Here is a 12,587-nt window from a genome sequence, read left to right as displayed (position 1 = left end):
AAGAATTAGTTGTGGTGTAAATGCTCTTAATGTTCTTTTAGAGATTTAGATTTTCTTGAATGTTTCTTCATTTGCTGTATGACCTTAAGACAATATGCAGAGACCTTAAATCGTTGTTTAAAAAAATTTTTTTAACCAATCATGGTAGTTAGGGTGAACATGTAGCGATTCCAGAAATCATTTGTCTATTTGTCGTTAATATTGTACAGTTTATCTCACCAAAAATAGTTTAAAACAAAGGACGTTTATTCATATTCCTCAGGATATTTTGAAAATGAAATTTTGATAATCTCAAAACCCCAAATACTATGAATTTAGAAAAGAATAAAAATTCTCAATAGATTTTTTTGAGTTTAAAAAATATTTATCATTCAGAAAAAAATCTCAGTAGAATAAAACAACATCCAAGGTAAAAAAGACATCAAGATATGGAGTTCTAAGAGCAAACTTTTCCATTATTTTAAGTACAATAATTATAACTGCTTTTTTGCTTGTTTGTAAATCAGTTTGCTTTTTGATATTTTTTTTCACATTGAGGATTGTATTTTAATACACAATATATAAAATCATAATGCCCAGAAACACACCAGTAACCATCACAAGAGCAATGCCCTTCATTCATCGGTAATCTAATTCACATGGTTGCCAATATCAGGAGGAGTAATAAGCAAGCAGATTTGTGAATCTGCTCTCTTTTTCCTTTAAATGCTATTCACGGATGGCTGTCTTTTAAAAGTTCTGGAACATAAATGGGAGTTTTCTTTTTACAGATTATATGGACTTTTAAAAGTATATTGTTTTACGTTGCTTACTACTGACTTTATAAAAGCCATAGGTGTTGAGTATGTGTGTATAGTATTTTTAATAGCCAGAGATGATCAGAGAATATTAATTGAACCAAAAAAAAAATCCATATCAAGTGAAACTTTCACTTGCTTTCACCATTATTGTCACACTTCTAAGAAAGGGATTACACCAATTATAGTTGAGAGAAAAAAAAAGATCTCATGTACTTGGACTTCCAAGTAAAAAGTTTTGCTAATAATTTTAAACACCACTGTTTCTTTACTGCAATGACAATTATTTTTAGTTCACATAACAAATATACAGTTACTAAACATTTAAATTATTTTACAAAATTTTAAAACTTCTTTAACTCGGGAATTTGACAGTTCAAACTATGCAGCAGTTCAAAGTGAAGTTTATATTTCCACTATAACCAAGTATAAAAAGAATGGCAACTATTTCTATCCTAATCCAGAAACCCATTTTAAAGAATCTGAGAATATCTGCTTAAATGTAAACAGTAAACAGAGAACAGATGACCACTTGTCATGGATATTTTACAGATTTCTGTAGGGTTTGGAAGTCAGGCTAGTGTTCAGTCATTTGTAAGTCCCTTCTAATTCTAAAATTCTATGATTTTATAGTTTTCCTAACAGTTTTAATAAGAAAGTTATTTCTTTTCACCATTATTGCCGGATTACATCATTGCACATAAATGGAAATTTTAGTATGTTACGGTATGTGCTTAAAATAAATGTCATCTTTCAGAATATGCTGCAGTTCATACGAGTCTTCCCCTCATTTATTCCAGATTAAGACCGAGTCCATTTGTTTTAGACTGAGTTTCATCATGCTTGAATAGGACTTATTTCCTTTACTTGGCAATGTAATGAGCAATACAGTAGACAAAATGAATTTTTAAAACATTCACCAAATGTTACATCTCATATTCAGAAATAACCACCTGTACCTCAAACTCCCTATGTTAAACTATGATAATTTATTTAAATGCAAACAGCTGGTATACATACTGCTTGCTCAGTTCTCTCCAAATAGAGATTTATGTTTGTTATGAAAAGAAACTCCAGGTTAAATCATAATGTTAAGATGCTAAGTAATTAGGATTGCCACTTTTACAATTCAATGTTGGACTCTTGGTTTTGGGGACACATACACACAAACACACACACATTTCCTTTTATGTAGATGACAATAAGATATGTGCTTTGCAAGATGTTTACTCATATATCCTCCAGGAATTACTAGACAGATGAAATATAAAACCAAACTACTTCATGGGTTTCTAAAACAGTGATGAGATCCATGAGAAACTAGAAAACATCCTCTGATTCATTAGAGTTAGTTCTATATGTTATCAGACCATATAACTTCAAGTAATCTTCTGATTATAATTTTCTATTTTTGAAATACTGGTTCATAAAAAATCAAGGTATTATCTACCGGCAGCATAGCAGTAAAATACATTGAAAACCACATCTACAAAAGACACTTTTGAATGTCATTTCATAGTTTTAACACTGCCTTAAGAGGCCTGTTATACTTCAACTATCTCAGTGTACTTTGAAATATAAAATAATTGTAATTGGAACAATTATTCTAAATCTAAGTAGATAATTCCTAAGGCAGTATTTGTTTACTCAGAACATATTTTCATTTCAAATATGTAACTAAAACTTCTCACAAACTCAGAATACAACTCATAGTTTGAACAAAAAAGTCAGTGTTTAAATTTCAACATTCAGTAACATTAACACTACATATTAGGTTGCTCTGGAATACAAATCACTCATTTAAGTAAATGGGATATAATTTCTAACGTGTTAAAAGTGAAGAAATCCTTTTTTAGGTGAAGATGTGACCAAAATCAACTGGTCATATTATGGTACAAATCAAACTCTACTGACACAACACATTTGTTAGAAATCTGGATACACATATAACAACAGTTGGGAACTAGATGCTCCTTAAGGTTGGGAATAATGAAAGAAAAAGGCATACTATGCATCAGGCCCCTATTGTTATTACTTTATTAATAACAACGCCTACTTTATTGAAGAATGTCTCTTCCACTGGAGATACGCTTCTAATTTAATAATGCTAGACAGTGGGGGGAAAAAAGACAGACCCACTTTCATACTTCTTTACTCATATTGACTAGGTATAGAATGACTCTTCATTTTCTGCTCTGAAGACAACCAATTTATTTTTTTAAGTATTGACTTGTCCATTTATCTTTGACAAGTGATTAAGAAAGATAAACAAATCTTCTGACTTTACAAATAAGAATATGTAAGAATATATATATTCTGAGAAGTTATATCTCGTGATCTGACCTATACTTCTGACTTACAATGTAACTAAATTCTTTGAATAACCTGCATTAATTTTAAATTCTAAACTTAAATTGTCCTTGCTCTACTGTTTACATTCACTTTACTTTTCATTTTTACATTTCTATAAATACCCAAAAACCAAAACTCCTCAAATTGAAACCAACTTACATTGGAGTTCTGAGGTTAGTTTATAACTTTTAAGATATTTTGTTAAAATGTAAAAACCCTGAAATTACAAACAAAAAATTTACAATTTTACAGTATATATCTAATTTATTTTTTTAAAAAAATATTCTGAATTGTTTTTATACAAGTAATCAAGTGTTATTTTTTCAAATGAAACTCCTTTATAGGCTAGAAGAGGGTGTGTGGTGTTGCCCCGTTAAAAACCAATATAAACATCATTTTTTTATGCTGGCACTTCAACTATTTCAAAGTAGTCATTCGGCAAAATCACGTAACCTCTCTCTGATATGTCGTCCTTCTCTTTCTGGAAGTGAACAACCTCCTTTAATTTTTCAAGCTGTCGTTCTTGTCTTCTGCATCGCTGCTGTGCAGTCTTGAGCTTCTTTCGGAGTTTTTCAACTTGTTGTTCCAGCTGATGAATCCTTTTTCTCTGGTGCATTGTATCCTCCACAGTATAGTTGTGGTCACAGAAAACTGAGAGATTGTCAGGGGTCTGAAGGGGAGGCATTAGTAATCCAATAGCAGCATCGACCTGGGAAATGGGAGGTGTTAAAGGAGGCGGGGGAAGCTGTTCTTGTGGCTCCAGGAGATCTTCCTTCTACAACAATAATGCAGAGTATGTTCAAGTTTAGTAATGACAAATAACAGCTTAAAAGAATCCACCTGTGGAATTTAAGAACGACATTTTTACAAATTGGACAACCTAGAAGAAATGGTTAAATTTCCAGAAACATACAATCATCCAAGAACGAATCAGGAAGAAATAGAAAATATGAACAGACCAATCATTAGTGATGAAATTGAAAAGGTAATAAAAAAACTCCCAAAAGACAAAAGTCCAGGACCAAATGGTAAATTCTACCAAATATTTAAACAGTTAATACCAATTCTCCTCAAAATATTCCAAAAAATAGAAGAGAAAGGACTTCCAAATACATTCTATGAGGGCAGCATTATCCTGATATCAAAAATAAAGACATTACAACAACAACAAAAAACTACAGGCCAATATCCCTGTTGAACTTAGATGCAAAAATAAATATCAACATATTCGACAATACATTAAAAGGATCATTCACCACAATCAAGTGGGATTTATTCCAGGGATGCAAGGATAGGTCAATATTCGTAAATCAATGTGAAACACTACGTTAACAAAACAAAGGATAAAATCATATGATCACCTCAATAAATGCAGAAAAGGCATTTGACAAAATTCAACACCCATTCATGATAAAAATTCTCAACAAAGTTCGCTTAGGGGAACATACCTCAAAATAATAAAGGCCATATATGATAAATCCATAGTTAACATCATGCTCAGTGGTGAAAAACTGAAAGCTTCTCCTCTAAGATCAGAAACAAGACAAGATGTCCACTCTCACCACTTTCATTCAACATAGTACTGAAAGTCCTAGCCATAGCAATCAGACAAGAAAAATAAATAAAAGGCATCCAAATTGGTAAGGAAGAAGTAAAACTGTCACTATTTGCAGATGACATGATACTGTATATAGAAAACCCTAAAGACTCGAACAAAAACTATTAGAGGTAATAAATGAATTCAGTGAAGTTGCAGGATACAAAATTAACATATGGAAATCAGTTGCATTTCTATACACTAATAATGAAATAGCAGAAAGAGAAATTAAGAAAATAATTCCATTTATAACTGCACCAAAAAGAATGAAACTCCTAGGAATAAATTTAACTAAGGTGAAAGACCTATACTCTGAAAACTACAGAACACAGATGAAACAAATTGAAGATGACACAAATAAATGAAAAGATATACCATTCTCAAGGATTGGAAGAATTAACGTTATTAAAATGTCCATACCACCCAAAGCAATCTACAGACTCAATGCAATCCCTATGAAAATACCAACAGCATTTTTCAAAGAACTAGAAATAATAGCCTTAAAATTTGTATGGAACCACAAAGACCCCAAATAGCCAAAGCACACTCAAGAAAGAACAACAAAGCTGGAGCTATCACAATCCCAGTTTTCAAGATATACGACAAAGCTGCAGAATCAAAACTGGCACAAAAACAGAAACACAGATCAATGGAATAGAACAGAGTCCAGAAATAAACCCATGCTTACATGGTTAATTAATCTATAACAAAGAAGTAAGAATATATAATAGGGAAAAGACAGACTCTTCAATAAATGGTGCTGGAAAAACTACAGTTACGTGAAAAAGAATGAAACTGGACCACTTCTTTACACCATACACAAAACTACATTCAAAATGGATTAAAGACTTAAATGTGAGACCTGAAACCATAAAAATTCTAGAAGAAAACACAGACAGTAATTTCTTTGACATCTGCCTTAGCAACATTTTCCTACACCATTGTGTGGACTACACCAATTGTGACTACACCAAAATAAAAAGCTTTTGCACAGGGCAGGAAACCATCAAGAAAATTAAAATGCAACTTAGTGTGGGGCGCCTGGGTGGCTCTGTCGTGTAAGCACCCCACTCTTGACTTCGGCTCAGGTCCTGATCTCAGGGTTGTGAGACTGAGTCCTGGGTTGGGCTTTGTGCTCAGCGGGGAGTCTACTTGAGATACTCTTCCTCCCTCTGCCCCTCCCTCACACATGCTCTCTCTACAATAAATAAATCTTTTTAAAAAAAGAAAATAACATGTGGGACGCCTGGGTGGCTCAGTCAGTTAAGCATCTGCCTTTGGCTCTGGCCATGATCCCAGGGTCCTGAGACTGAGTCCCACATCAAGCTCCTTGCTCAGTGGGAAGCCTGCTTCTGCCTTGGCCTATTGCTCCCCCTGCTTGTGCTTTCTCATTCTGACAAATAATAATAATAATAATAATAAAACACATGCAAACTAGTGAATGCAAAAAGATATCTGCAAACAATATATGATAAGGAGTTAATAACCAAAATATATACAGAACTTATACAACACCACACCAAAGAAATAAATAATCCATTAAAAAATGGGCAAAGGACATGAGCAGACATTTTTCCAAAAACATACACATGGCCAACAAACACACGAAAAGATGCTCAACATCACTAATCATCAGGGAAATGAAATTCAAAACCACAATGAGTTATCACTTTATATCTGTCAAAGTGACTAGTATCAAAAAGACAAGAAATAACGAGTGCTGGTGAGGATATGGAGAAAAGGGATCCCTCATGCACTGTTTGTGAGAATGCAAACTGGTGCAGCCACTGTGGAAACCAGTATGGAGGTTTCTCAAAAACTTAAAAATAGAATTACCATATGATCCAGTAATTCCACTACTGGGTATTTACCCAAAGAAAATGAAAACACTAATTCGAAAAGATATATGCACCCCTATGTTTACTGCAGCATTATTTACAATAGCCCAGATATGAAAGCAACTCAAGTGTCCATTAATAGATGAATGGATAGAGATGTCCTGTGTGTGTGTGGGGGGGGTGACATACATTTATATCTATACATACATATATATGTACAGACATACACATGCACACACACACATATATACACACAACAGAATATTACTCAGCTATAAAAAAGAATGAGATCTCGCCATTTTGGGACAACATGCATGGACCTAGAGGGTATCATGCTAAGTGAAAAAAGTCAGAGAAAGACAAATACCATGTGATTCCACTTATATGTGAAATCTAAAAAACACAACAACAGAAAAAACAAACAGAAAAGCAGAATCAGACCCATAAATATAGAGAACAAAGTGATGGTTGCCTGAGGGGAGTGGAAGGGGGGATAGAAAAAATGGGCAGAGGGAGGTATACGCTTCCAGTTATGGAATGAACAAGTCACAGGGATGAAAGGTACAGCACAGGGAATAGGGTCAGTGGTGTTCTAATAGCCTTATATGGTGACAGACGATAGCTCCAGCTATGATGAGCATAGCATAATATGTAGATTTGTCTAATGAGTATGTTGTACACCTGAAACTAATGTAACATCATCATGTGTCAGTTACACTTTGATTACCAAGAAAGAATATTAGACTTTTTTGGTGAATCCTTGAAATAGGAGCATTCTAAAATGAGAAAACAATTTAAGTTTTAATTATACTTTTCACCTGAAGTAGAAGTGGGATGCTAAAAAGAGAATGATTGATAAGATTTAATTAAAAATTGAGGGGGAGGGGCACCTGGGTGGCACAGAGGTTAAGCATCTGACTTCGGCTCAGGGCGTGATCCTGGCGTTATGGGATCGAGCCCCACATCAGGCTCCTCCGCTAGGAGCCTGCTTCTTCCTCTCCCACTCCCCCTGCTTGTGTTCCCTCTCTCACTGGCTGTCTCTATCTCTGTCGAATAAATAAATAAAATCTTTAAAAAAAAAAAAATTGAGGGGGAAATACTTTGAAACTGAATTGTCCCTGATAAAGAAAACCCAAAACTTATCAACATACGTGTAGGGGTAGAGAGTGACCTTTTTTTTATTATAATAATATTTTTTATTATATTATGTTAGTCACCATACAGTACACCCCTGGTTTTTGATGTAAAGTTCCATGATTCATTAGTTGCGTATAACACCCAGTGCACCATGCAATACTTGCCCTCCTTAATACCCATCACCAGCCTACCCATTCCCCCACCCCCCTCCCCTCTGAAGCCCTCAGTTTGTTTCTCAGAGTCCATAGTCTCTCATGCTTCATTCCCCCTTCTGATTAACCCCCCCTTCTTTATCCCTTTCTTCTACCGATCTTCCTAGTTCTTATGTTCCATAGGTGAGAGAAACCATATGATAACTGTCTTTCTCTGCTTGACTTATTTCACTTAGCATTATCTCCTCCAGTGCCTTAAAGTAAGTTACAAAGCTAGACTGACTTTCTTGGTGTGAGGATGTTTAACTTTAATAAACTGCACTTTGGTATTTTTAAAATGTATATCATTGTTAATGGTGGTTATGTACAAGTTATGGCTTCCAGGTAACATTTATTTTCTTAACACTACTCTGAATTTTCCACAATAAAAACTTGAATTTTATAAATAGAAGGCCCAGTATTTGAAAACACACGTTACCTTGTCATGTGGCTCAGTACAGAGAAATATCGTGGGTACAGCATTCTCTTTCAGTAACTTGTTGTTGCACTCCCTCTTAAAGCAGTCCGGAGTAAAGTGTTCGGAACAGATACTGCTGTACTTCGTGGGCTTAAAGTTTTTCCTTCGGACAGCTGCCTCCCATTTTTTGCAAAGACTGGGTCGAGTAAGAGGAAACCTAAGAAGAAGAGATAATTCATTTCTCGGACCTTCTTTTAAAAGGAAAAAAAAGCACATCCAGACTTTTCTGATTAGCAAAGAACTATCTTATATTGGTGTTAAGAAGCTACGGGAAATTCGATTAAAACACTAGCTCTGCTATCTTTTTTTTGACAGTTTTTAGTTGTGCCTTTATTCACCCTAGTTAAGAATGTACTTGTTTTAAAGATCCTTTAAATAAAGTGACCACCCACTAGCGTATGATGTAAGTCAGCCCTCTCAGCATGGAATTTTTTTTTTTAAAGCACTATTTGGGGGTGTAGTATGTAAGTGATGAATCACTGAATTTCACTCCTGAAACCGATATTGCACTGTATAACTTATTAGAATTTAAATAAAAATTAAAAAAATAAAAAGCATAAAAAGCAGTATTTATTTATAGGAATCTTCTGATCACAGAATAGTTATAAGAATGTCAGATACAATGATATATACAATTTGTTTAATCAGACAGGCTGATTAAAAATTTATAAAATATAAAAATATACATATCAAAAGTCAGCCGCAAAAACAGATGCATGCAATGGGAAGAGGAGATGATGGGAGATAGTAATATTGCTTGTCTTCCTCTATTACAGTAAACAACTTTCACTAATTGATACAGGTATTGTACACACATGTAAATATACAAGGGTAAATGGTGTATCTCCTCTATCTCATTTATTAATGTTTAATTTTTTATGTCAAAGACACTAAGAGTTTTAAGTAAAATACATACTATAGGGTGAAGCTGTACTGATTTTTTTTTACCAATGAAAACAAAATTGCATTTTTATATCTACATATTGCAAAAAAAGAAGGTTCTAGTTCTCTTAGGATCAGTCTGACAAATATGAATTAATCAAATTATAGTCAAATCATAATGATAAATTTAAATTTTAATTCATTTATTTATTTATATGTTTGGAGAAGAGTGTTTGGAATTGAAAGTGAGTGGTCTACTAGTTTCATGAGCTTGAATGTCCAAGTCTCTCCCCAAGTTTGGGAAGTTCTTATTTATTTTTTAATTTTTAAAATTTGTATTTATTCATTTTAGTCTTCCAATTTGTTTTTAATTCCAGCATAAGAATATTATTTATCTTAATTTACCTCGAAATCAACTGGAATATGTCCATCAGGCCCAGATAAGGGGGCTTGGGAAGAGTTTAAATTTATTGTGATTTTGCTTTTCCAGGTCAAGTATTTAGTGAACTAGGGAGACTGGAAAGAAGCCAAAGGATGTTTCAATTCTATGTTCCAGTTTCTCTTCTACCTAGGGCATGCTAGAACCTGACTCTGCTATCATGAAGAACTTTAGGAACACCGTGTAGAAACTGGTAAAAGTACCCCTAGAAGATCCTTGCTGGAAATGGTCTCCAGAAATACAAACTGTGGTGGCAATCACTGGTAAAATTCAGTACCTTGCACCTCCTGTCTCAAGCACTACAATGCTCAGGCTGTTTATGGAGTTCTGTCAAGGTATTTCCCATCTAGTCCCCAAACTGTTCTTTATAGGTAAGAATGCGAGGCAGATCAGCTCTTCCTTTGATTTGTTTCATAGACAGCAGAAACTATTTCCGATATGTGAATGCCACCCTTAGTTTCCAGTACCAATGAAAGGTTCTCCACATTTTTAGATTCTTTCCGAGATATCATTAGAAATGGGGTTGTGGGCAGCTGACTGTATGTAACCGTGTCACCATCTTCTGATCTATTCCTACACTTTCGAAGAACTGGAAGTCAATTCATCATCTTCCAGAAATTCCAATAAATGAAGAAGTAATATCAGGATATACTGAGGTAGATCCTGGAAGTGTTAAGTGTTCTCTCTGGTCCTGGAGGTGGAGGGCAGGGGGTGGTGGTGGTGGTGGTGGTACATCAATCAGCACTCAAGATCTATGTTGTAAGGCACTCATTTCTATCGGGTCTCATATCAAACATAAAATGCATTTACATCCCCTGTTAGACACAAACGACCCCACCAAGAAACCTGAAGGAATATTTAATATTTGCTTTTGTAATTATTTACCTACAAATAATTCCTATAATTTACCATGGGTTCTAATTTCTTAGCTATCATCTATTTATAGTCGGGTATTCTTACAAAACAAGTTAATGTAAATGTAATAAAATTTGTAAATACTTTATTTGGCTGAATGAAAATGCCATTGTGTCACATTTGCAGACATCGATTATCATTAAGTCGTTTCCATTTTGCAGTTTTCTTTTCCCATTTTCAAGAGAACATTCTTCCCTCCAGGACTCTAATTGCAGCACTTCCGGATAAAACAGTCCTGAAAGTTGTGGGGCAGGTTCTTTTCTGAGGGCTTCTTCTAGGCGCCCGTAATAGCTCATACTGACTTCTATTATGACACTTGATTATGGCCGGTGTTATTATTATCCACGTTATCGTTACTGTACACTGAAAACATTAAGTATTCATCTTGGCAGTACCAGAAGCTTCTTCTAAAACTTGGAGGTCCTTTAAGGTTATTTCCTAGAAACTGGGTAAAAACATCCTCCCTGAAATTCTGGCCAAAAATCAATCTTTAATTACTGTGATGCTGGCCTCCCATCCACAGCAAGGATAAAAAAGAGTGGCTTCGTCACTTTAAAGGTCTTTGTTTATATTTCAAATTTACTTCTAAGGCGTTATTACCACCTAGCTTCTCTACTACCCCAGGGGCGAAATCCAGATGCCTCTCGGCTTTTTGGACCTCACGACCCGCGCGGGGTAGTCAGACATCGCTCCTGGGTAGCGACCACGCCAACCCGAGGCGGCGGGCGAACCTCGCGCACGGGTTCCGACCCTCGAGCGCGAGAAACGGTCACCTCGGCGACGCGCGCCGAGAACGCGCAGCCCTGGGCGGTGGAACAGGAGCTCCAACCCGGGGCGGGTACAGCCACCGCTCGCGGCCTTAGAGACAGCTAGTACTGCCCGGTCGTGCCCCGCCCCTGCCTCCGCCTCTGCCCCGCCCCTCTTATTAGGTCTCGCGCGGACACGCGCCTGGCTCCGCCCCCGAGCCTAACCGGCCGCGCGCCCCCAGCCCAAGCTGGGGCCAGCCCCGCGAGACGCGCAGGGTACTTACTTGTGGAAAGAAACGGGCTTATCCTTATCATACCGGTTCTTGCAGCCGTAGGCGGAACAGGACTGCACCATCCTTCCGGTCTTCAGTCACTTCACTTCTGCCGCTCCAGCGGGCAGAAGCTGCTATCAATGTCGCCGCGCTGGGCTTTGACACCCTCGCTTCTTCTGTAGCTTTGGTCAACAGTTACAGTGATGATAAGCTCACTCGGGTTGACTATTGTGCCCGTTTTGTTGTTTGCATTAGCAGAAGGACCACAGCCATCGCCCGTCTCCCATCTCCAAGATGGCGGAGGCAGCTTCAACCTCACCTCTCGCGAGGAGTTTCTCTCACTGTCTCTGATTAGCCCCTAGGTCAGAGGTAACGTTCCTTGGGAAGCAGGCCATTGGCTAAAGCCAGGCATTGCGGAAGTGGGTGGGGCCTCGAGCTTCCGGAAGGGAGAAAGGAAGTGTTTGGGAGGAGAGGCTAGGGGAGGGGTCCGGAGCGTCAGTGCAGGGTCAGACTCGCAACCTGTGTGATTTCCTTGTGTTATGTGGGACGGGTTAGGGCGGAGAGCAGCGTGGTCTTTGGGTCTGGTGGCCTAAAGGAGGACAGGTGTAAAGCTGAGGTCATTGGGTAATTCTTCACGTTTCTTTAAAAGGGCAGCCACGGACGGTATACGATTTGTGAAACTTTGTGGATCCTTTTCTACATCGCTAGTCTTCATCCATTACTTGTCGCTGCAGATATCACAAGGCTCTCTGAGAGCTCAGGCGCCAGAATTTTAGCAATGAAAAAAGACAGACACACTTCTGAAACCTTCCATTGCTGTAGTGTTGTGCAGGTGCTGTTGGAAATCATGAACCGCTGCAGCTATTTTCCCACCATCTGCCTCCTGTTGCGTGCACCTCCCCTCTGTGTAGATCAGAGCCTGGAGATCTGGATAGCAGATTTC

The 12,587-nt window shown here is 37.0% G+C and overlaps 1 protein-coding gene across 1 annotated transcript; it reads right to left on the bottom strand.

Annotated features, from left to right (window-relative positions):
- Positions 1-225: 225 nt before the first annotated feature.
- THAP1 (THAP domain containing 1) lies at positions 226-11,996 on the bottom strand. Its single transcript, XM_026485734.4, has 3 exons — positions 11,657-11,996; positions 8,352-8,547; positions 226-3,924 (listed from the first exon to the last, which is right to left on the bottom strand). The coding sequence occupies exons 1-3, from the start codon at positions 11,725-11,727 to the stop codon at positions 3,550-3,552; spliced, it is 642 nt and encodes a 213-aa protein (XP_026341519.1). The 5' UTR covers positions 11,728-11,996; the 3' UTR covers positions 226-3,549.
- Between the last annotated feature and the right edge of the window lie 591 nt (positions 11,997-12,587).

Source organism: Ursus arctos, unplaced genomic scaffold (genome assembly GCF_023065955.2).
Source record: "Ursus arctos isolate Adak ecotype North America unplaced genomic scaffold, UrsArc2.0 scaffold_27, whole genome shotgun sequence".
NCBI classification, from domain to species: Eukaryota; Metazoa; Chordata; class Mammalia; order Carnivora; family Ursidae; genus Ursus; species Ursus arctos.
This window is presented reverse-complemented; position numbering and strand designations above follow the sequence as displayed.